Here is a 23,549-nt window from a genome sequence, read left to right as displayed (position 1 = left end):
TGTCATCCACAAGTGTAATCTGCTCATTCTTAGTCCTCCCTCGGCTTTAAGGGGCCCAGTATCTGCCTCTGTGCCCCCAGTGCAGAATTCTGAGCCTATCCAGATGGGTTGAGAGGCAAAATTTAACAGGGTGACTGATAATGCCCATTCTGCACAGGTTGGGGGAAAGGCACCTGCACAAGTTTAGGATGGCAACAAGAAATAAGCAGAAAGCAACACTGTGAAAAAGACATAGGGTTTGTTCTACTCTCCTTGGAGCTTTGTCTTCGGGCCACATGCTTAAGGGCTGTTGAGTCAATGCCAGGCTTAAGGGCTGTTGAGTCAATGGCCAGAGGCAGGGATGGGCTGAGTGAAGGAGGAGCTTGGAGATCGTGTCCAGAAGCACAGTGGAGGGCCCACAGCCCAAAGGCGAGACAGAGACAGGCCACTGTAGCTTCCTTCTAGCACTCTGCCATGAGGGTGGAAGCTTGTCCCTGAGGACCACTGAGATCAAGAAAGGAAAGTTGTAGAGAAGTTGTCAGCCTGTGATGGGGAAAGGCCATGAGCCTGCTCTGCAGCCGTGGACTGGCTCGTGAGGTAGAGAGTCCCTGGTCCTTAAATGTGCCTCGTGTCAGCCAGATGGTACATGCTTCTCAAGGCAGGATTGAAGGACAGCCTTGCTTTATCGTTCATTTAAAACCAGACAGCCAGGAAAGCACTCAGCTTTAAATCCAGAGGCTTTACTATTTGTCTTTGGTTTCCATTGCTACCAAAAAGGAAAAGCAAGATTGAACCCATGTCTAACTTTTATATCTGTGCCTTTTTGGAAAAGTCTTCATTTATTGCGAATTTGAAATAAAATCATAAGGCCAGTTGGAGGATATTCACTATTCTTGAGCTAAACAAGGACCCTACCTAGGGAGGAGATGGCAAAGTTCATAATTAGTGACTCACCCCACCACCCATTTTTGTTGTCATTGTTAATGAAAATCAGCATCATTGCATCAATTAATAAATACATACAAAGATGCAAACAGTTGTAGTCGTTTTCTTCCAGATGTTTGGATCAACTTACAGGAAAGGCAGAACTGAAATCCACACACAGTCTGCAGGAACCACCATTTTGTTTTTTAAAAAGCACCTTTCACTGAAATTTTCATAAGTCAGGTTTCTTATTTAACATAAAGGAGGTAGCTTTGTTTAGGGAGACTTGTGATTGAATTTGTAAGCATTTGTCATTGTGCAGAAGTAATTTAGGGAAATGTTAGAGTACAAGGTTAATGTTAACAGCCTTCTGTCCTTTGCAAATGCTTTTGTATAGATTTTTCTCTCAGATCCATAAGATAGAATTGCCATTTTACAAATAAAGGCATGGAGATAAAATTCAAGTGACTGTGGGGGGGGCGGGGCTGGAACTTGACTCCAGGCCTCCCACCTCCTCATCTCCCACTGTTTTCAGTGCACCACTTGCTGGGCCTCCCCATGCATTTATCAGTCCCTAGCAAATAGGACACCTGTCGTAAGCCTCAATCAGTCGGGCTCTGTTGATCGCTTATCACATCGATTACTCATATGCTCGTTAGTAGCCACACACAAACGTGTAAGTATCCACATGAGTCTTAGAATTTTTCACTCTGGCCCTTTCTCCTGGGCTCACTCAATATTTACCTGCCGATATTGCTAATTAAGGCATATGCTTTAATTAGGCATATATTATTATTCTACCCAGGGTAAAATAAAACTGGCTCATTAAATAGCTAACAGTTCTTTCCAGAAATAGACACTTGCCTTTATGTATGCCAGTTTCCTACTTCCAAATTGCCATTCCCAAAGGCAATTTAAAATTTAGAAATCTTGAAAGTGGTCACTCTGTAACGTAAATGTTAGCAATCTTTATCTTTCAGACCTTGGAGCACACATTCGGAAAATATTGGCCCCAAGAATGAGTGACTTAGTGATTTAGCAGATTACTGAGTTAAGAGAAACCCCTGATGTGTTCCAGTCGGAAGATAGACACGAAACATGAAGATGGTGAAATCTTTTCTTTGCCCGTGAATGAGAATCTGAGCTTGGCCACATGTGGGCTGGAACATTTGGGTTTTCTTATTCTATATTTATTGGGTTAGCTCAAGGCTAGTGTCCCTAGCCCTTGTCTACAGAGTATGTACTGAGCATACACCCTGTTCTTGAGCCGATTTGTGTTGACCATGACCATGGTTTCGGCACCCGAGCACATGAACGCAAGCATGGGTGGGCGAGGGCCTTCATTAGAGTGTTGCTAGTTGGCCTGAGGCCCATCTTCCTCTTCTGGCTGGAGGTCTCTGATGTAGTCTTTACCTTTGTTTGGGGGCAATCGCCACAGGTTTGGAGTCAGCCGCAGGTCGCCCGCCTCCATCGACAGGCAGAACACCCAGTCAGATATTGGCGGCAGCGGGAAGTCCACACCCAGCTGGCAAAGAAGCGAGGACAGCATTGCTGACCAAATGGGTAAGTAACTAATTCCTACAAGCAGCAAGTTGCTTTTATCCCAACGTGACGTTGGCCACCTCTTGACCTCATGACAGCATTCTGTGATAGAATACAGCTTCAGTTAATACCTATGAAGGAGGATAAAGTCTTAGTTCAATTATGTATGAGTGAGGGCAGCACATAAGACCTGAGAGAAAAGTCAAAGAATTCTAAGTGACCCCCCCCACCCCATTTAGACATAGAAAGGCCATAGGAATTTGTTTCGCCACCGAGATTAAAATGCCACACTGCCAAGCCCCTTGTGTCCTGAGTATCTCCCTCAGCCCTTGTTTGTTGGGTGGTGGCTGCCTACTCTCAGTGCCCTGGAGACTTGTTGGTATTCTTAATGTCAAGTTTAAAAAAACAAAACAGAAGTACGAAGTGGGAGGGAGATGCAGTTGCTGTTGGTCCCATCTGTAGCGTGCTTAACCTCGCGCTCCTCCCTCCTGGGCTGTTCCCCCCCCCGGCTCTGCTATTAAGCTGTCAGCTGTGGACAGGTCCTAGCAGTGAAAAACAGCTGGTTGGGGAGGATTCGCCCTGGTGAGCCTTCGCTGGGATTTCTGGCACAGCCCTTTCTCTCGCTACGTGGAGCTGTTCCACAGTGACACCGTAACCCTCGTTGATACCATAAAATTTTGCCATGAAGCAAGACCAAGTCTCAAAACAGTAGCCTCGGGGATTTAGTGTCAACACTGTTCATCCATCTGGGACTTGAATCTGGACCGTGGAGTGGGTTTTTTATTTTTTTCCCCCTTTATCCTAGCTCTAATAGCATTACCACCAGTGTGGGGTAAAAAGAAGGAAACTTCAGGGCCAAAAGAGGTAACTTTTAAGGCAAAGACCCATCTTTTTTTTTTTCTTTTTTGCAAATACATTGTTTTGCTCTGTTCTAATGACTATTCCCCTGTAATGTACCAGTAAGCACAAACGTAGAAAGGAGTGGAGACGTATTTAGCTAAGCCAGGAAGTGAGGAAGAGAAATGTAATTCTCAGGTTCGGAAGATCTGCTTTGTTCCAGTAACTTCAGTGAGACATGCCTTGTTACCGGAGCCATCTGTCATTACCCACTCTCACGGCACCTACCCCCAACGCAGAAAACCTGAGCATTTTCCGATCTGCTGTTTTGCTCTTGACGGAATGTTTTTAATCACATATGTTTTGATACTGTTGAGATGGTAACGCCACATGTGAAAAGGATCCCTTCTTCAACATGACTTTAGCAGCTTTTTTTGGCTCCTAGTGCGGGCTTCAAGCAGGGCTGCGAGCAAGGTCTTTGTGCAGTGTTCAGAGCCCCACTTCCCACCCATGTGAAGTCACAAAGGTATCTTGGGACTGGAAAGGGTAATTACAAGGTTCGTCCTAGACCCATATTCATTCTTTCACATAAACCTCCCTCCAGTCTTTTTTGCTTTGCATCTACTCTCATTTGGTGGCATCCCACTCTTATAGATGAGACTCAGAAATTAATATCAATGAGTCTTTTTAATTTAATTGTTCATCCTTTTAGTAAGATATGCCTTTTTGCTTGCTTGCCTTTTTTTTTTTTTTTTTTTTTAAAGTAAGATACCCCAGAACCTGCCAGAGAAGCCTTTTCACCAACTGGTGGCCTTTCCATCCCAAATCGAAGGCTTCAAATAAAATATTAAAATAATTTTTTTCCTAATTTTTTAAATTCTACCTTTCCAGAGGAATAACCTTGCTTTCTCTAACTGGAACACCAGATGGAATCTGGGGCTTGGTTGGTCTAAGCCATGCTAGGGAGGAACCAAGAAAAATAATTGCCCTGTTCTCATTACTCAGAGCACTGTGCATGGCATGTATCAAGGGCCGACGTTGATACACTCAGTTTGTAAGAGCAATTCTCTAATGACTCTCAGGTCACTGAGTGAAAATGCTGAGGGGACTTTTATCTGTTAGCCAGACCCACCTGTCTCTGTACCTCACGTGTGACACACTGGTGCCCCGGTGGAAGTGAGGGCTTGAGCGTAATTGGCTCACCCATCTCGGTGGGTTTCGTTTTTCTGCCTCTGCTTTCGGAGGTGGTCGAGAGTCAGAGTAAAAGAGGATGTTGCCCTGTCCTTTACATTCAGAAATGGTGTCGCAGAAGTCCAGAACTGTTGCTCTTAGCTATCAGTGTGTTAAAGAAGCTTAATCGCTCACCTTTTACCTTTGGAACGCCGGCTTGGAGTCCAAAAGGAAGCAATTGTCTTAAGTAAACTAGTTGCTGTGTGTCTTTTCTGTTGTGCTTAGCTTACAGTTATAGAGGACCTCAGGATTTCAATTCTTTTGTCCTCGAGCAGCATGAATATACAGGTAAAATATTTCCAAAGTGTCCTGGTAAGTAACACGTGATTGCATCCGTGCCTGTCTAGGTAATATAGACCGAGCTAGGTTAGCCACACTTGGCAATGAACAAATTTCATAAATTGAATCCATATAGTCTCTACTTTCCCCCAAAACCAAAAGTTGATTCCTAACTTTGCCGCGTTGTCCATGGCCTTTGGTTTGGTGGTACTTGGCTCTGCTACTGTGTATGACGTGACACACTGTCACCAGCTGCAAGCTTCACCCATCAGCCACTTAGTTTCTGACATGCTGTCTATTGTGTAAACTCTCAACAAGCTTATCGCTGAAATTCAGAGTTTGCTGGTCAGTGACCTGCGAGATGCAAGGGCAAGCCGTCTTCATTTGTCAACATGTGCTCGTACCTGTGTAGCGCCTGCCCCATAATGTCCTGTGCTGTATTCCAGAGCCGACGTGCCATCTCCCCGCAGTATCAAAGGTACTGCCTGCTTTCCGAGAGAGCCCCAGTGGGAGATTAATGCGGCAGGATCCGGTGGTCCATTTGTCTCCAAACAAACAAGGGCATGTAAGTTAACTGTAAAATAATGAAAATGATAAGATTCCTAGCAATGTACCTTCCGTGCAATGTGAAAATGGCACAGGCATGCTTTGCTGTTTCTTCCGTGTGGTCGAAGAAGCCATTCTGGTGGGAGGTGGGCATTTACTACTCTGGCCCTGAAATTTCTATTGCCGGTGGCCCTACGGTTTCTTTGATATAAACTCAAATTCCTCCGTGGTATGCACCTGCCAGCCCCACAGATCTGGGTGGAATGTCACATGATGCATTCACAAGGAGTCCTAAAGTATTGGGAACAGAAGGTGCTAAACGTGGGTCTTATTTGCTTACACAATGGCAAGCATGGGATATGGTCGAAGCATCCATCCAGGGACAGAGAGTTTCTGACAACTGCCCTTCCTGCTTCTCTTGTCTTGTGTAGCTACACACATTTTTGTTTTGCCATACTTCTACATAATTCCTGATCACGTACGGGTAGAATGAAGGATCGGAGGTTTTGCTCCTGTAAGTTGTGCTCTAGTAAAATGAGTATGAAGTTACAGAAACAGAGCGCATGCCCGTGGCCAAGCACCCTGCCCTAGGCTGTGTGGTGAGAGACTTACTGCAGAAATGTGATGTGGCCGTACTTCTACTTGGAAGTGATAAATTACCCCATCCGCCAGTTTCCCTTCCCTCATTAACACCTTTATATTGGTGACACAGTGAAATATTTTGAATAGATTGTGTTAGATTAAATATATTCTTAAAATTAAGTTCACCTGTTCCTTTCACTTTTTTAAATGTGGCTACTATAAAGTTTAAAATTACAAATGTGGTTCCCATTACGTTCCTATAGAAATCTGTTACGTAGTTTATACCCTCCGCACATCTCGTTTTGGACTAACCACATTCAAAGTGCTCAGGAGCCATACATGGCGAGGGGCCCCCAAATCCCACAGAACAGATCCAGAGCTAAGGAAGTTCTGCCCCGCAAACATTAAGAGTAAAGGAAGGCCTCGTAACACAAGTGGTGGTGTGGCAAACAAACTAAAGTGCACCTGTGAAGTAGCAGGTTGATTGGTTCTTAAGAAGAAATCGTTCACTTGAAGTGAAATTTTTGCATCCTCCTCCTGCTCCTTCCCCTTGCCTGTGAAGAACGTGTCCCTTCCTCAGGCAACACATGCACACACGTGCATGTAGTTCCTTCTGTCCCCTTTTCACTCAATCTCTACCAAGTATCTGGACTTGCTGTCTCCTACCTAATTTAAAATAATACTTTATTCAGATACCTTTTGAAGTCTTATTTCTTGGGTAAGCTGTAGAATGTTCTAGGCAACCAAGCAAGCCACCGTGCGGAAAGGGTTCTGTACACATTTTGATTGAGATAATTCCCATACCATAATATTTACCCACCTGAAGTATGCAAATCGGCAGGTTTTCATATATTCACAGAGTTGTGCACCCATCACTGGGATCCCGTTCCTCCAAGCCCTTGACCACCACTCATCCACTTTCTGTCTCTATGGATGTGCCTGTTCTGGACATTTCCTATGAGTGGAATCAGACAATATGTGGCCTTTTGTGAGTGGCTTCCTGCACTCAGCACAACACTCTTAAGGCTCCTCTGTGTTACGGCATGTATTTGTACTTCATTTCTTCCTGTGACTGAATAATATCCCATTGAATGGATATACCACATTTTTTAATCAGGTGACAGACATTGGGGTTGTTTCTGCATTTTGGCTGTGATGAATAATGCAGTTGTAAATACTCATTTAGGTTTTTCACGAACACGTTTTCATCTCTCTTCAGTAGATACTGAGAATGGGATTGTAATTGTTTTCCCACAGCAGCTGTCCCATTTTACATTCCCACCAACAGTGCCAACCATCATTCCTCTCTGCCTTTTTGGTTAGAACCATCCTAGTGTGTGAAGTGTTGTCTCACTGTGGGGTTTTACACCTCCCTAGAGACTGGAGATCGTGAGCATCTTTTTGTGTTTGTTGGCTATGTGATACTATCTTTGGAGAAATGTCTATTCAAATCCTTTGCCCATTTTTTAATTGGATTTCTTGAAGCACAAAGGTTTTTAGTTTTGATGAAATCCAGTTTATTGTTTCTTTTTATCTTTTGTGCTTTTGGTGTCATATCCAAGAAACCATTGCATAAATAGGTCATGAAGATGTATATGTACGTTTCCTTCTAAGAGTCTGATGGTTTTAGCTCCTACATTTAGGCCTTTGATCTTTTTGAGTTTATTTTTCTGTGTGGTAAGGATCCAGCTTCCTTCTTTTCTTTTGCATGCAGATATCCGGTTGTCCTCGCACCATGATTTCCCCCCATTGAATTGTCTTGGCATCTCTGCATAAATTTTCCCTCTAAGCACTCCTTAGAAAGAAAGTGGTGTTCTAAAGAGCTGCCAGTTGGGGAAGGAAAAGGAGATCTCTTTAGGAATAAGTCTTATATTCTGCCTTGTTTCCACTCCGAGTGGTAGGACTTTTGGAATCCCGCACACTTTCTGATTAAGGTGATCTCAATACTATTGATATTTTAGCCCAAGTGAATGAAAAATGGATTCTTTAAAAAAAAACCTGTCTCTAGCATTCTTTGCCACAAATGCTGCAAATGGCTTTGTCCAGGCACCTCCTGTCTTTCTTTGGCTTGTTGTCATTGGAATTTTTGTGCCTTGAGAACCCCATAACCAGGCACGGGCCAGGAGGTGCTTCTCCCTCGCGTTCTAGCGCTTAAGTCAGTCTCGCTTCCCTTGCAGTCCGATAGCCACTACTCAAGCCACTCCAGCAGCAATACCCTCTCCAGCAACGCATCAAGCGCCCACAGTGACGAGAAGTGGTATGACGGGGACCGCACCGAATCCGAACTCAACAGCTACAACTATCTGCAGGGCACCTCTGCCGACAGCGGCATCGACACCACCTCCTACGGCCCCAGCCACGGCAGCACGGCCTCCCTGGGGGCCGCCACGTCGTCCCCTCGCTCGGGGCCAGGCAAGGAGAAGGTGGCCCCTCTGTGGCACAGTTCCAGTGAAGTGATCTCCCTGGCAGATCGGACTTTAGAGACAGAGAGCCTCGGCATGGAGCGGAAGGCAGAGTCCTCCCTGAGCCTGGATATCCACAGCAAGAGCCAGGCCGGCTCAAACCCACTGACCAGGGAGAACAGCACTTTCAGCATAAATGATGCCGCTTCCCACACAAGGTAATGCTGTCCCCCGCTGCCTCGGCCGCCGTGCCCAGCCCGGTCCTGAGTCCGGCCGCCAGCCTCATCCCGCCTTCCTGCACCCACCAATGTCCAAAGAAGGGGGTTCCGAGGCAGTGACTGCCCTTTTTACGTTTGCCTTGTATCTGCCACCCGACACTTGATTCCTACCATCCCAACGCATTATTTTACACTGCAAATAGAAAATAGAAAATTTAGTCTTCATGAAGTTGTGTTTGATGTTATAAAAGACTTTCTTCTGTACCAGAATCAGAGAAGAATTTTAGAACTCTGGTTATCAGGTAGTGATAGAGAATGAAAACAGTCTTTTAAAGATGCTAAAAGAGAATCTTGAGCATATTTTTAAAAGAAAGGGGTCCTTCTAGACTAATGTGGCTTTATTTATGACGCCAAACACATCCTCCACACTGCTTCTCCGTCACAGAACGTCACACAGCCCGTGTCCGCATAATAATTCTTTTTCAGGAAGTGCCTCCTGAAAGTGATATGTTGATTAGGGGCGGGAGGGTGTCCAGTAGAAAAGTGTGGCTAAAATTAGACATCGAATCTACCTTTCTGAATAAGAAAGTACACATTCTCCAATCTCTGATAGGCAAAATAAATGCCATTTTCCATTTCCTCTTTTGGATTTGAGCCTAAAATCCAAAGTATGGCAGGATTCTTCCGTTTCATGGAGGAAATATTCTACCACGATGTTTTTGGGCCTATTAATGTCTGTGGTGGTTTCTCCTTTCGCCTTTTGTCGTTGTCGGTCATTGATCAGTTTGCCTGACAGCACCTAACCTTGCCGTCCGCTGGGCTTCCTTTATCATTATGCCCTGAAGAAAAGTAGCAGAGAAACTGAATTTATTTTTTCTTTTTTGTTGGAAATCTAGGCACATAAACTGTCAGTAAACCCCAGATAATCTAAATGACAGAGGATGCCCTCTGTGTAATGTGGATTTGTTTAACGTGGCCGGGTAAACACTCAGTTCTCTTGTTGTGTCTGTACTGTTACTGATGAGGTTCTTGAGCTCCCCATCAAGCATTTCACAAGCTTTACTTCTGTTTACTACTACCACGTCGCCCGTCTAGAAACCACGTGACTCCCAAGCAGGAAGGCGATTGGGAAAGTCATCTCTGTATTCTTGAGTACCAGGCATCCAGTTACTTTTCCACAGTTCAGAAAATAGAGTGTTTGGTTCAGACAGGTTAAGGACGTTGCTGGGAAAGCAGAACAGAAAGCTGAGCATCAAATGCCGTCCTGCTGTAACGCAGACCTAGGGTCACGTGACGGAGAACCATGGCAATTCGAGGCATGCCGCACCGTCTCCTCGACTAATCCTGTGCCCTAACTCAGACTGTTTCTCAGTTCCGAATAGTTTCTGTGTGGCTTCTGGGTTTAGCTCGACTCCTGTCTTTTTGGTGTTCAGTTATTTTGAAAGGAGGTTATCTTTTTAAGAATGATATTCCAGGGACACCTGGGCAGCTAAGTCAGTTAAGTGTCTGCTTTTGGCTTGGGTCATGATCTCAGGGTCCTGGGATCGAGCCCCACATCGGGGGGGGGTCCCTGCTCAGTGGGGAGTCTGCTTCTTCCTCTTCCTATGCCTCTTCCTGACTTGTGTGCTTGTGCACACGTGTGCGCTCTCTCTCTCTCTCACTTTCTCAAATAAAATCTTTGAAAAATGATATTCCATTTGGGAATATATATGTCTGGTCTAATTTGATGGCAGAAGAAAGTCAAATTATGGAGGTCTTATCTGGAATAGCATCCCCATGGAGTAAGGTTGACAGGCCGGGCCTCTGAAGCCGAAGCCCAAGCTGTTGGCTGTGCCACCTAACACATGCCGGGGCTGCAGATTTCCCCTCGTGAAAAGTAGGGTTTGTATAATCTGGGCTTGCATTATCTGAATGTGCTGACGGGGCATCCTAAAGGCCTCAAAGGATTATCTAAATTTTCTGCTTCAGACTGACCATGCAGAAATCATTGAAATCATCATTTGGAAATAACTCTTCTGTCGAAAGTCAAACTTCTTAGAGAAGAATGTGGCCTTCCAGGGAGGATGGAGGGCTTCCCACCCGCTGACAGGCTGAGTCACAGTCATTGCTAGACTCTGGTACGCAGGGATGCTTTGTGCCTTCAGCCTGTTGATCTTGGCAGAGTGAGCTGGATAATCAGAGCTTCTGCAAACTTCCTTCTCTGAAGGAAAGAGGGACTTAGCCACCAAATGCACGGTGCTGGAGAAACCAAAATCACTGCAAATTAGAGTGTGCGTGTCCTCAGAGGACGGGAATAGCAATTAATGTGGAGATGTCTTGACAGTGCAAAAAGAGCTCGTACCTGGGACTTGGTGACAAAATCTAAATTACAGTGATTAAGTTCCACCGCATGTTTCTGGCTGGGCTGTGTTCCTACCCCTCTGTCCTCCAGTCTCACTGTGGATGATCGTGCAGGTTTTTTGTGCCCCGCCCCCCCAGGAGAACTGCATTAATGTAAGTTGATAATTACACAGGCTTGTTCTATTTGCATATCATTAAGAGAAGCCACACACACTGATAACTTTCTACAGTTAAGTCTATTCATGGATCTGAAGTGTTGCTCCCTAGAATATACATGTGTTTTCTATGAAGTTTGGAAATTTAGGGAGAGATTTTTGGTTTTTTGCAATGGCTGTTTCACTTTGAGGTCTTAAACCATTCCAAAAATAAAATAAAATGGTTTATGGTGACCATAAGAGAGATGAAGAGCTTTCCAGTTTTAAAACACTCTTACCAGGGGCACTGGGGTAGCTCAGTCGGTTAAGCATCCAACTGTTGATCTCAGCTCAGGTCTTGATCTCAGCATTGTGGGTTCAAGCCCCACGTTGGGGCTCCACGACCAGCATGGAGCCTGCTTTAAAAAAAAATAAAAGTAAAAGACTCTTACCAGCTGGGCTCTTCTTTTTCTTAGAGTTCTGGCCTGGGCGGTAGGCAGTGCTGGTTTGTGTGGTGACCAGAGACCCCTTAGTTAGCATATGGTGCTCTCATCCCGCATAACCAGTGATGTTACTGCCGTCAGAACCAGATTCAGGAGCACGTGTTATAAAGCTGAAAACTCCCTTTGTAGGTACAAATCCACATTTCTTCTCTAACGTCCTGACCTGTCCTGTTTGGGGGTCCAGGCTCCCACAACCCTCCTCGTGTGCCAACCATTCTGCCACATCCTCCTGAGGCCTGTAGCCCCTTGGAGCTCGGCGGCCAAGGCATTCCCACGCATGCGGTGACATCCTTTCCCCCTGACGTCCAGCACTAGACTGTTTTTCACCCACTGTCCATCCTGAGCACCTCTCGGTACCGTGTGCCACCATGAGCGTAGTTTGGCGTGCTCGGGACGTCGCAGTCCTCAGATAGGAACAACTTGTCCTTAAAGTTCCTACCTTTTTGAGTGCTGTGAAATGTGTAAACCTGACGATTCACAGACCTGTACCCCTGGGCCAAATAATACATTATATATTCTTAAAAAAAGTTCCCACCTTTTGCCTGATGACTCCTCAGGCCCTCCACCAATAATCCAGTTCAAAACTAACATAAATCCACTCCCGACTACGACTGTATCTCAAAGCTTGTTGTAGAGAAGTGTCCATATTCGCACAGAGGTGTGCTGCTTTTATGAATAGGTATATGGAGATTAGGTATACAAAAGTCCCAGGACAGCATGAACGTTGAGTGAAGTCATCTCTATGTAAGGTTTGTTTCATCTTGCAAAATACAGCTGGGGAGAACTTTTTAATAGCGTCCATGCAAGTATCAGTCACTATCTGGATGTCAGTTGGTCAGTGTCTGACATTCACTAAAAGGGCTGATTTCAGTCCAGGAAAAATGCCTGTCCCTGGTCATCAGTACAGTTCAATTTCATGACTGTGCTTTTCCTGGCTGGCTTAATAAGTTCACTAGTCATGCCAGGAAAGCTGTAGGTTTCTTGAGAGTAGAGGTAAAGAAGGACTTCTTAGATGGAGTTCACATTGAACATCAAGCTGTGCCTCGGCCTCCTGGAGCGCCCGGGACTGTCCGTGTGCCGCTGCGTCTGCGTTAGAGCTGGCACGTTTGCCTTTCATTCTTTGCCCTCTTTGGCATCTTGTGTGTGAGAGAAATATGCCTTTTTTTGTTTAGAAATTATTCTGCCGTCTTTATTCTGCTAACGTTGCTCTCTCAAATCTCTCCTGCCTGGAGTTTTTTTTTATTGCTAACAATGAATTGCCTCTCATCTGTGCTTTTTTCTTAAGATGAGAATATTATTTTTCTAAGTGTTATGAGCTAATTCAGAATTTGAATGTGAAGCCTCTGAAATGATAAACCCAGAACTTATCCTCAACATATGGTTGGCTCTGCTTGTCTTATGTTGGTGGGTCATTTTCATTGGTCATTTCTTCTTTCGTTTGCCACACAGTGGACATTCAGGGTTATTGTATTTTGCTTTTACCTAGCAGAACTTGCACAGATTTGTGCTAAGCTGTTGTGCGCCATTCCTTTCAGTTTATGGGAGTGGGTGATTATTTTATCCAGAGTACAGTGCTGTCCAGTTAACCTCAAAGACTAAGAAACAGAACCACTGTGGTTGAAATTTCAAGAGAACACTGAGAAAATGAGACCTCTCTCAAGCCACAGACATCAGATTGCTTGATGGGGCACTCACCGCCACAAGGTTTATCACCGCTCTGATCTGCGATGCAGCTAATTCATTCATCCAGTCAATATGGACAGCCCCAGTTCTCCCAGTGTCATTAAATCATCAGGCCAAAAGGAATTCGGGAGGAACTGAGTCCATCCCTTGTCCTGTTGAAACCATCCTACCAGGATGAGAACTTGCCCAGCTGCCTCAAACATGGGGAGAGGGAAGATGATCCCAAACAGAGAGAGCCCGTGTCCTCTCTGAGCAATTCCTGTGCTTATCATGTCCTCTTCTTCTTCAAAACTTCGTCCTGTGTCTACCTACCTGAAATTCCTTTCACTGCAGCTTAAAAGCACAATTAAGAGAGACTAAATGGTTTCTCTGAGCTGAGTTTTTTCTAAACATTAAGATTTTTGAAGGCTAAGATTATAGAAATTGTAGATATCAATAAGAAACCATGTGCAAAATATATATATATGAAACCATGTGCAATATATATATGTATATACATATACATATACATATATATGTATATCTTTTTTTTTTTAAGAAATTGTTTTTAAAGAAATTTTGTAACAGTCCTCCACCCCCAGGCAAGTTGAGAGGGGAATAGAGGGAAAGTAGCTTTACATCCTGAGATGGTGGTACAGGTCTCATTTTGCCACTCAACAGTCCTCTGGCCCGTCAGGGCATTTCACCACATGGGTGCCTTATCTGGGATCGAATAACACCTGGCCTACTTAACAAAAGGGTTGTTTTTCTATGTTTGTGAGAATAAGAAAAGGTTATCAAGTGTATTGCAAACTGTAAATTTTCTTTTGAGGTGAAAGGCTTTTGGCATTTCCTTTTTAAGCTCTCCATCACCTGCCTTAATGAGGTTTATCTTGCTCCTTTTCCTTCAACAAACATGGATCTCCCACAGGTCCTATAATTGTCTTTTATGTGTCTCATTCTACAATTACATTTTTGCTTCTCAAGCTCCCTGCTTTTTCTTTTTCCTTTTTAGATGCCAAACCTGAACATGACATTCTTCTCAGCTATGCTTTAAAAAATGATAATATTCATAGTTCTCTTATTAGCTCCCTCCTATTTAGCTCAGCATTGCAGACTTGTTCAGCTTGTGGTCCACTGTGGCCCCTGAAGCCCCTTCTACTGTGTATGCCTAGCCACCCACTTCCCTACGCTTTATATATCAGTGTGCCCTTGGACTTACTAAATATCTTGTGTTGTTTGTTTTTTTAATTTGAATTCTAGTTAGTTAACCTACAGGGCAATATTGGCTTCACAGCATTCAGTGCTCATCAAATAAGTATCTCATGTTCTAGATGAATAGTTTTCTTTACCATAATTATTTGGACATCCCCTTTGCCAGCTTAATCATTCCTGTTTTTTTTTTCCCTGATCCTTTAGAATGAGGCTTCTCAAGCCCTCCTAAATTGTGGAGCCCAGTCTTAGGCAGAATCAGCTAGTGTTGAACACAGCGGAAGTGGGAGTCCTCCTTAAACATATCCTCCACATTATCTGTCACCCAGAGGCTTAAGTATTTGTTATTTGTACAAGTAATCACAGGAAACCCGATCCCCTCCCCTTTGTGTTTGGCCAGCATTCAGCCTTCATGCAGATTTTGTCGTAGCCATTACACTGGTGACTAATTGCTGGTCTCCCCGTCCTGAAAATATCCTTAGCATACCCAGCCTGTCTAAACTCTGTCCTTCTGTGTCATGCCTGGAGGCAGATGACTCCAAGCGTTTCCTTCGGCAGCTTTTGGCAGCGCGAGAGCAGGCGTAGCCAGTGTGTCCCACAGGAGGCGGTGGCCTCAGTGACAGTGCAGACGTGCGGACGGCTCCCCAGGCCCTCAGAGCGCTGGTATTTGGGCTTTTGTCTCCTGACACTCAGGCTGCTCCGTCCTCCGTGGGTTATCCCTTTGCAAGGTCCGCAAGCAGAGTAGCCCCTCCCCCATGACGCGGGACATGCCGTGACTCGCAGATAGGTCGTCCAGCATCTTCTCCTAGGAGGTTTGACCACGGCTGGGAAGGTGAAATCACCAGCTCGTGGGGCACTGGGTTCATGATTTCACTGGGCTGAGACAAGAAGTTGGGACAGACTGCCCCACGTGTCGAGTTACCCTGGGGCCTCCCTTCTTTTCGTGTGCGGTAGTGCATGTGTCCGCGCAGCTCTCTTCCTTTTCCAAAATTCATGTCCTGGAATGACCAGACAAATGAAACCTGGTCCATTTTGAGAAAGGGGAAACACCCTGTAGTTTGTATGAGAAGTAAAGCTGGTGGCCCCTTCGTGTGGCATCCAGGAGCCCCCGACTGGATGGCTCAGTTTGGCCATACTCACAGTTAAATTCACTTCTGATACAGTGAGAAAAGTCACGGGTGTTGTATCTGTCATGTCCTGACATATCGATTGCTTCTCTCTGCTCCGTCCTGCTCGCTCATTACCTTCCTGCACAGCTCCCGTGGAGAGATCTAATTCACCCAGGGTTCCACCGGATTGCAGCGTATTGAATTAACAAGAAGTCTACGGGATAGTGAAACAACGCAGCCACACAGTTCCCCCTGTACAAGGGAGCTGATGGCTTCATTGTAGCTGTTTTGTAATTAAAGCCGCCTCAGAGATGCTCAGGGCCAGCGGGGTGGGCAGCTTCAAGGAGCCCCACCACCGGCGGGGCCCAGGAACGGGGCTGCAAAGGAAGGAGGAGCCCACCCATTTTAGAGTAGGGGGAGGTGAGAGACTAACACAGTAGTTCGTAAAACTCTAGGGACATGGGAATCTTTGGGGATTCCTCCAGGTTCCTGGGGCTCTCGAAGATCTGACATAAGTCAAGGAATCTTCATGTACATCAATCCCTGCAGGTGGCCACAGTCATGGCTAGAGGAACACTGCTCCAGGGGCTTCACCGTTTCACCTTTTTTTTTTCTTTTTTAGATTTTTATTTATTTGAGAGATAGAGGGAGAGAAAGTGTGTGCAGGGGGAGGGGCAGAGGGAGAAGCAGTCTCCCCGATGAGCAAGGAGCCCGATGCAGGACCCTGGGATCATGATCTGAGCGGATGGCAGACACTTAACCAACTGAGCCACCCAGGCGCCCCGCGGCTTCACTTTCTTGATGTTGATGATAAGAAGTTGGATTTTGATGATGTCATAACAGTCTGAGTAAGTCAAGGGATTCGAGCAGTTCTCAATCACTGTGCACATTTGGGGGAGATGCCACAAGAATCCATACTCTAGAAACCAGCCCAGCTCTTATCAAATTAAAATATCTGGGATTGGAGCCCAAGAATGTGTGTTTTGAAAGCTCCCAGGTGATTTTCATGTGCCTACTCGGAATTAGAGGCCAATGTACCAAAGTCTCACCTTGCTTCATGCTGTGAGTGGTATACATTAAAGAAGGAAGCACTGCCGATGAATTATTCATTTGTTTTCACTTTTACTTTTGTTCCCAAATCTAATCAGTTGTTAAGTAGGGCTGTCTTGATTATAACCATTAGTGAATAAAAGTGTGCTGTGCGCTATAATTTCACACCTGAGAGCTAGTGCCAGCCATCACGTTCACAGATAAAACCGATAATCGGGGTCTGTCTTATTTAAGCAATCATCCTTTTAAGAATATGCTTAGAAGCATAATCTGTAGATTTAATTATTTCTTGCAATAAAAATAAAGCAACACCTAGTTTTAAATACAGCCTGAGTAAAACACATTGTCTTCACACCTAACTCTCTCTTACATTTAAAATGAAGAGCTGATTTATTTGACAGTTCCTCTCATCACATATTGAATGCCTACTATGGCCGGCGACTGTGGTAGGCAAGAAGAGTACAGCAGTGAAGGAGAAAAAGATCAGCCCTTGTGGGGCTTCCATTTAAGTGGGGGAGACAGACTATCAACAAGATAAACAAGTTAAATAGATAGTGAGCTCCATACGTGCTGAAGAGAAACCCTTTGTCCAACAACTATTTCATCGGGAGTCCACTGTATTCTGGCATTGTTAGACACACAAAAATGTCTGCCTTCAAAGAGTTTATAATCTGGTACAAAAACTTACTGAATGCCTCCCAGGAAAATGGTACTAATTAAATTCATACAGGAAGCAAAGAGCTCCAAAAACTGTATATGCTGTATATATTGTTCTCTCTTTGATGTCTCTAAGCCTTTCCTATAATTTCCCTTTTCACAGAGGCCCGACATTACGGCTGAAACCAGCATAGCTATTTTTTAAAACATGGGAGAAATGATTTAAAAATTAATGGACTGTGCAATTTACATTTTATTCTCATGGCAAATTATTTCTATTTTGACCACACGTTTAGTCTTTCAAAGCCCCAGGGTTCTGAATCTCCATGCTATCATATCAAGATACTTGCTGAAAAATGGAAACTATGGGAGTTTCAAAGGCTTGTCTGGTGTAGTGGTTTTCAGGTTATGAGTTAAGGACCATGGCATTGGCTGGGAACGAGTCAGAACGCAGATTCCCGTGTATCTGCCAAGGCACCAATCAGAATCTCTGGGGTCTGTCCTTCGACATAAAACATGCCCTGACATGCTCCGGCACTAGTAATTCACAAACACTTGCTTTCACCTCTGGGTGCTAATCGAGGCAGGTAAAGCCAGCCCATGATTATCCAAGACGAAGGTGTACAGGTTAGACCCTGATGTACTGTTTCTGACTTGATGGGAATCTGCTTCAGACCGTAACCATGGATGAGTGGAGACACCCCCACATCTGTGTTATAAGTGCGAATGAGGGAGGTATCATGGGGTGGGGGCAAGCCAGAGATAAGCTCTTGTCCCTAAAGAAGCAATAAACAGGGTGCCTGGGTGGCTCAGTGGGTTAAGCCGCTGCCTTCGGCTCAGGTCATGATCCCAGGGTCCTGGGATCGAGTCCCACATCGGGCTCCTTGCTCAGCAGGGAGCCTGCTTCTCCCTCTGCCTCTGCCTGCCTCTCTGTCTGCCTGTGCTCACTCTCTCTGACAAATAAATAAATAAAATCTTTAAAAATTAAAAAAAAAAAAAGAAGCAATAAACAGCCACAACCCTGACACATTGTGGCAAATGACTGCAAAGGCTACGCCCACTCTTAGCGCCTACGAAGCTCCACTGTTGCTTCCCGAGTGACTGCGTGTTGCTCTGTCTCTGGAGGACACAGTCTGAGCTTGTCTGCCTCTGTCTTTATGTCCTTCCTGATTCCTTTTTCCTTCTGGTTCATCTTTCCACTTTTAGTCTGTTTTCCACAACAGAGTCCTACTATTATTTTGTTCTTACTGATTTAATGTATGGCATTTAGGGAAGAGTTCTGCATCCCTTTTCTTCCTTTTAAAGGCAAACAAATGGGATATTTCTTATCAAGAGGTAAAAACTAAATGAGATTACATGCCCTTTAAATTTATGCTGCCCTTTGAGGTCTTGGGAGAGATTTTTTTTCTTTCCCTTCCGCTCTAGCTACAAGTCTCTGGGAGAAAGAAAACTGTTAGAGCGATCAGAATATGGCTAGTCATTTCTTTTTATCATATTTTTTGTGAAGTTTGAGCCTGGTCCCTCCTCCTTAATTACGAAAATAAAGATGTTTATGTTTGTTCTGTGGTAATAAAACCCATTTAGTGTGGCGAACTTTGCACATCCCCCCTGTTCCGTGCCCTGTTCCCTCTAGTCCGTGGCAAAGCCTCGTGGACTGATAAGGCCATCCCTTTCAGGTCACCTACTTCTGATTTATTTTTGTGGGTGTGTTCTCATTGAAGTGCGACACGTGTAGAGAAAGAGGTTCAGGTCATTCTGTCCATTGGCGTGAATTTTCACGAAACGGACATATCCCGTGTAATCTCTACCCAAATCAAGCCCTGGAACAGAGCCAACATCCAGACACGTCCTCCTCTCACTTGTCTTCCCCGGTCATTCCCACCTCCTCCCCAAGGTAAACAGTGTCGCATCCTAAAATCACACACACATTTTGCCTATTTTTGGCTTTATGTGAGTGGAATCGCACCCTATGTTTTACTCCGTGTCTGGTGTCTTTAAGTCAACAGTACGTCGGTGAGCGTCACCATGTGTCTTAGGTAGCATCAGGTTAGCTGCGTGGCTGTGTCAAATTTACCTCGTGAGAACATGGAACAACTCATGTGTCCCTTCTGCTGTGGAGCATTTGGAGTGTTTCCAGTTCGGGGACATTACAGGTTCTTGCACGTGTCCTTTGGTACACCTGTGTGTGCCTCTGGCCGGTACCGACCTAGGAGTGGGGCTCCTGTGTCCTTCAATACACACACGTTGAACTTCAGCAGAGAACGTGAGCCATTTCGTCTCAAGACGGTGACAGCACATCAGTAGTGTAGGAGAGTTCAGGCCGCTCCACATCGTTCTAGCACTCGCTGCTGGAAGTCTTTAATTTTCGCCGTTCTCTTGGGTGTGTAACTGGTTCTTCTGTTGGCTTCAGTCTGCAGTTTCCTGATAACTGACAGTGTTAAGCATTAATGTTTATTTATTAATCTTCTAGATATCCTTGTCTGTGAAATTCCTTTTCAGATCTTTGCTCATTTTTCCCATTGGGTTGTCTATCATGCTGAGTTTCAGAAGTTCTGTATTCTGGATGGGAGCCCATCGTTGGGTGTATGTTTTACATATGTTCTGCTTCTCTTTCTTTTGAGGACTAGAAGTCCTTACTTTCAGCGGGGCTCAATCCTTTCTTTTATGATCCTATGAAAGAAACCTCTGTCGCAAAGATGTTCTTCACGGTGTGGTCCAGAATCTTTAGATCCATACTTAAATATGCGAGCCAGTAGGAATGGATTTTTTTTTTTTTTTTTTTTTTTAAGGAATGGATTTTTAGGTGAGGTTGCAGGTGGGGGTTCAAGACTGACTTTCATCTATGCGTGTTCTCTCGGCACCACTAAGATTGGGTGATTTTGATTTTTGTTGTTGTTCTTCCCTTTGTTTTTTTAAATAAAAAACGTTTTTATTTCAGACTTGTTTTTGATTGGCGGAAATGTTACAGAGATGGTGCAGAGAGTTCCCGTGTACCCTCCCACCCGTGGTCTGGGGTACACACGTCGTAGCTAATGCGTCATTATGAAGTCCGTGCTTTATTCAGATCAGGACCATTGGTTTCTGACAAAGCGCTGCTGGCAGATGCTGTGAGACCACGGCCTGGTGGCTAAACCTTCGGTGACAAGTGCACTGTGGTAGGAGCCCGCGTCTCTGGTCTCTGCCGACACTGGAGAACTCAGCAGGGCTCATGTGATGTGGACGTGGGTCCTGGGAGATCCCGGGGAGGGACATGTGGAAATTCTGCCATCGAAGAGCCTCCAGCATCGTAGATCCCCTGAACTCTCAGGCCCAGTCTTAGAAATCCTGAGTTTTAATGATGACGTAGTAGCCTTTGATGATGATGTAGTAATGATGAGTAGCCTTTTCCTTGAGTCCTGTGGACTCTAGTTTTGTAATCTTGAACCGAAGTTTAAAATCCACAGATGATGACCTGCTTTTTTTTTTTATTTAGTCAACATGCTGTACATCACATCCCCAGGACTCCCACATGGACATTTGTACCTTTTGACCCTCTTCCCTCAGTTTCCCCTATCCTCTACCCCCACCTGTGGCCACCACCAGTCTGTTCTCTGTATCTATGAACTTGGGTTTTTTTAGATGGCACACATAAGTAGATGACATAGTATTTGTCTGACTTATTTCAATTAGCATAATGTCCTCAACGTCCATTTATATTGTTGCAAATGGCAGAATTTCCTTCTTTTTATGGCTGTATAGTATTTCATTGTATACATATACCACTCTTTCTTTATCCATTCGTCCATCAGTGGACACTTAGGTTGTTTCCACAGCTTGGATCTTGTAAATAATACTGCGATGAACATGATACTTTCAAGTTAGTATTTTCACTTTCTCTAGGTAAAACCCAGAAATGGAATTTCTAGATCATATGGTAGTTCTATTTTTAATTTTTTGAGGAACATTTTCCTGTTTTCCATAGTGGCTGCACCAAATTACATCCCCACCAACAGTGCACAAGGGGTCCCTTTTCTCCACATTCTTGTCAACACCTGTTATTTCTTGTCTTTTTGATAATAGCCATCCTAACAGGTATGAGTGATATTTCATTGTGGTTTAGATTTGCATTTCCCAGATAATTAGTGAGGTTGAGCATCTTTTCATGTACCTGTTAGCCATCTATATATCTTCTTTGGAAAAATGTTTATTGAGATTCCTTTGCCCATTTTTTAAAAATTTTTTAATTTTTTAGTTAACATATAATGTATTATTTGCCCCAGGGGTACAGGTCTGTGAATCACCAGGTTTACACTTCACAGCCCTCACCATAGCACATACCCTCCCTAATGTCCATAACCCAACCACCCTCTCCCTACCCCCTCCCCCGGCAACCCTCAGTTTGTTTTATGAGATTAAGAGTCTCTTATGGTTTGTCTCCCTCCCGATCCCATCTTGTTTCATTTATTCTTTTCATAGCCCCCAAACCCTCCACATTGCCTCTCAACTTCCTCATTTCAGGGAAATCATATGATAATTGTCTTATTTCGCTCAGCCTAATACCGTCTAGTTCCATCCACATCATCGCAAATGGCAAGATTTCATTTCTTTTGATGGCTGCATAGTATTCCATTGTGTGTGTGTGTGTGTGTGTGTGTGTGTGTGTGTGTGTGTGTGTGTATACACACATCTTCTTTATCCATTCATCTGTTGATGGACATCCTTTGCCCATTTTTTAATCAGATTTTTTTCTCTTGAGTTATATGAGTTCTTTATATATTCTGGGTATTGTGCCCTTATCAGATGTATGATTTGCAAGTATTTTCTCTTTCACTAGGTTGCCTTTTCATTTTATTGATGGTTACCTTTGCTGCACAGCTTTTTAATTTGACATAGTCCCACGTGTTTATTTTTGCATTTGTTGCCTTTGCTTTTGATGTCAAATTCAGAAACATCATTGCCAAGATCAATGTCAAGGATCTTACCCCTATGTTTTCCTCTAGGAGTTTTATGGTTCCAGGACTTACGGTCAAGCCTTTACTCCATTTTGAGTTGATTTTTGTACATGGTGTAGGATAGTGGCCCATTTTCACTCCACTGAACAGCCGTTTAGGAGAGTCCATCTTAACTGCGGACGCCATGGGGAAGGAGACATCAGTGTCCCCCTTTGGCCTTGGATGTGGGTGTTCGGAGAACTGTATGCTGATCCAGCTTGGACCTGGGGAGCATCACCATGACCCCTAGTTCTGAGGAAGGCAAGGCAGACGGCCACTGAGATGGCCAGACCTTTTATTGCCAATTCTCCCATTCCTTGCCTGTCCTAGACCCCCTAACAAACTCCAGTGTGCCAGCATGTGTCAAAGCATCCCTGATAGCCTCAACTGTTTTTACCTTTTAACTTAGAGTACAGACTAAGCCCCAGTGACTGCGTTTCATTTTTACAGCAGACATTTAAATTATAGCAAGAAAACAAGAAAGGCTAGCCAGCCAGCCCCATTCATATTTGATGATACAGTCATTGTGCTTTAACGTGGCCATAACCCCTGTCCCGGATGACACTTTGATAGCCGCCGTGTAGACCCCGGAATGCACACATGCAAACTGGGGTCCTTTTGTCTTTGTCACGCTTCTCCTCAGTACCATGAGCTCTCGACACTCTGCCAGCCCAGTGGTCTTCACCAGTGCCAGAAGTTCCCCAAAAGAAGAGCTCCATCCTGCCCCCTCGCAGCTGGCACCTTCCTTCCCCTCCTCCTCCTCCTCCTCCTCTTCGTCTGGCCCTAGGACCTTCTACCCTCGCCAGGGCGCGACCAGCAAGTACCTGATTGGGTGGAAGAAACCCGAGGGAACCATAAACTCCGTGGGATTTATGGACACGAGAAAGTAAGAATTCTTTCGCTTCTCTTGCTGGGTGGTTCGCTTTTAACAGGACGGAGAACAGAAAAGGTTGAGGCAATTTCCTACCACAGAGGTGGCCGGCTGGGGTTTGGTCAAGAGATTTTTTTTCCCCTCCTAAGTAAAACTTAAATTATTTCTCTGCTTCATTCCTTAAATAAGTTATGTGGCAAATCATTGATTTGAGAATCTTAGATGTCGTAGGAAGGAGTCTGTCTGGAGAACAAACTGCAGAGTAATTGACCTTCTGGCACGAAGGTGACATTCTCCCTTTGGTGATGTTAATCACAGCCTTCCCATGGGGTTTTCAACTCAGGGCCCAGCAGAGGGGGGGTTAGAGAGGGACTGCCCTGAATATAAAGAACTTTTTGACAAAGTAGTATGGGAGAAAAAAAAAGTTCTAAATGAGTCATTCGATCATGTTGTTTGAGTTTGTACAGAATTTACATTCGGGATTTGTAGCCCATGGTCTTAC

At 44.6% G+C, this 23,549-nt stretch overlaps 1 protein-coding gene across 10 annotated transcripts in view; it reads left to right on the top strand.

Moving 5' to 3' along the window:
* The window catches only part of SIPA1L1 (signal induced proliferation associated 1 like 1), a 365,306-nt gene that overhangs the window by 317,589 nt on the left and 24,168 nt on the right, over positions 1-23,549 (top strand). For 7 of the 10 annotated variants that reach the window (XM_080808603.1, XM_080808600.1, XM_080808594.1 and 4 more), the window contains 5 exons: positions 2,342-2,466; positions 4,738-4,800; positions 5,238-5,356; positions 8,097-8,539; positions 22,820-23,062. In XM_080808603.1, the coding sequence (XP_080664729.1) occupies positions 2,342-2,466; positions 4,738-4,800; positions 5,238-5,356; positions 8,097-8,539; positions 22,820-23,062 (993 nt within the window). The remainder of the gene's footprint in view (positions 1-2,341; positions 2,467-4,737; positions 4,801-5,237; positions 5,357-8,096; positions 8,540-22,819; positions 23,063-23,549) is intronic. The other 3 variants (XM_080808595.1, XM_080808602.1, XM_080808601.1) reach the window with 1 other exon arrangement.

Source organism: Martes martes (genome assembly GCF_963455335.1).
Source record: "Martes martes genome assembly, chromosome: 7".
Taxonomy (NCBI): Eukaryota; Metazoa; Chordata; class Mammalia; order Carnivora; family Mustelidae; genus Martes; species Martes martes.
Note: the sequence above shows the minus strand (reverse complement) of the source record. Positions and strands in the feature narration are given on the sequence as shown.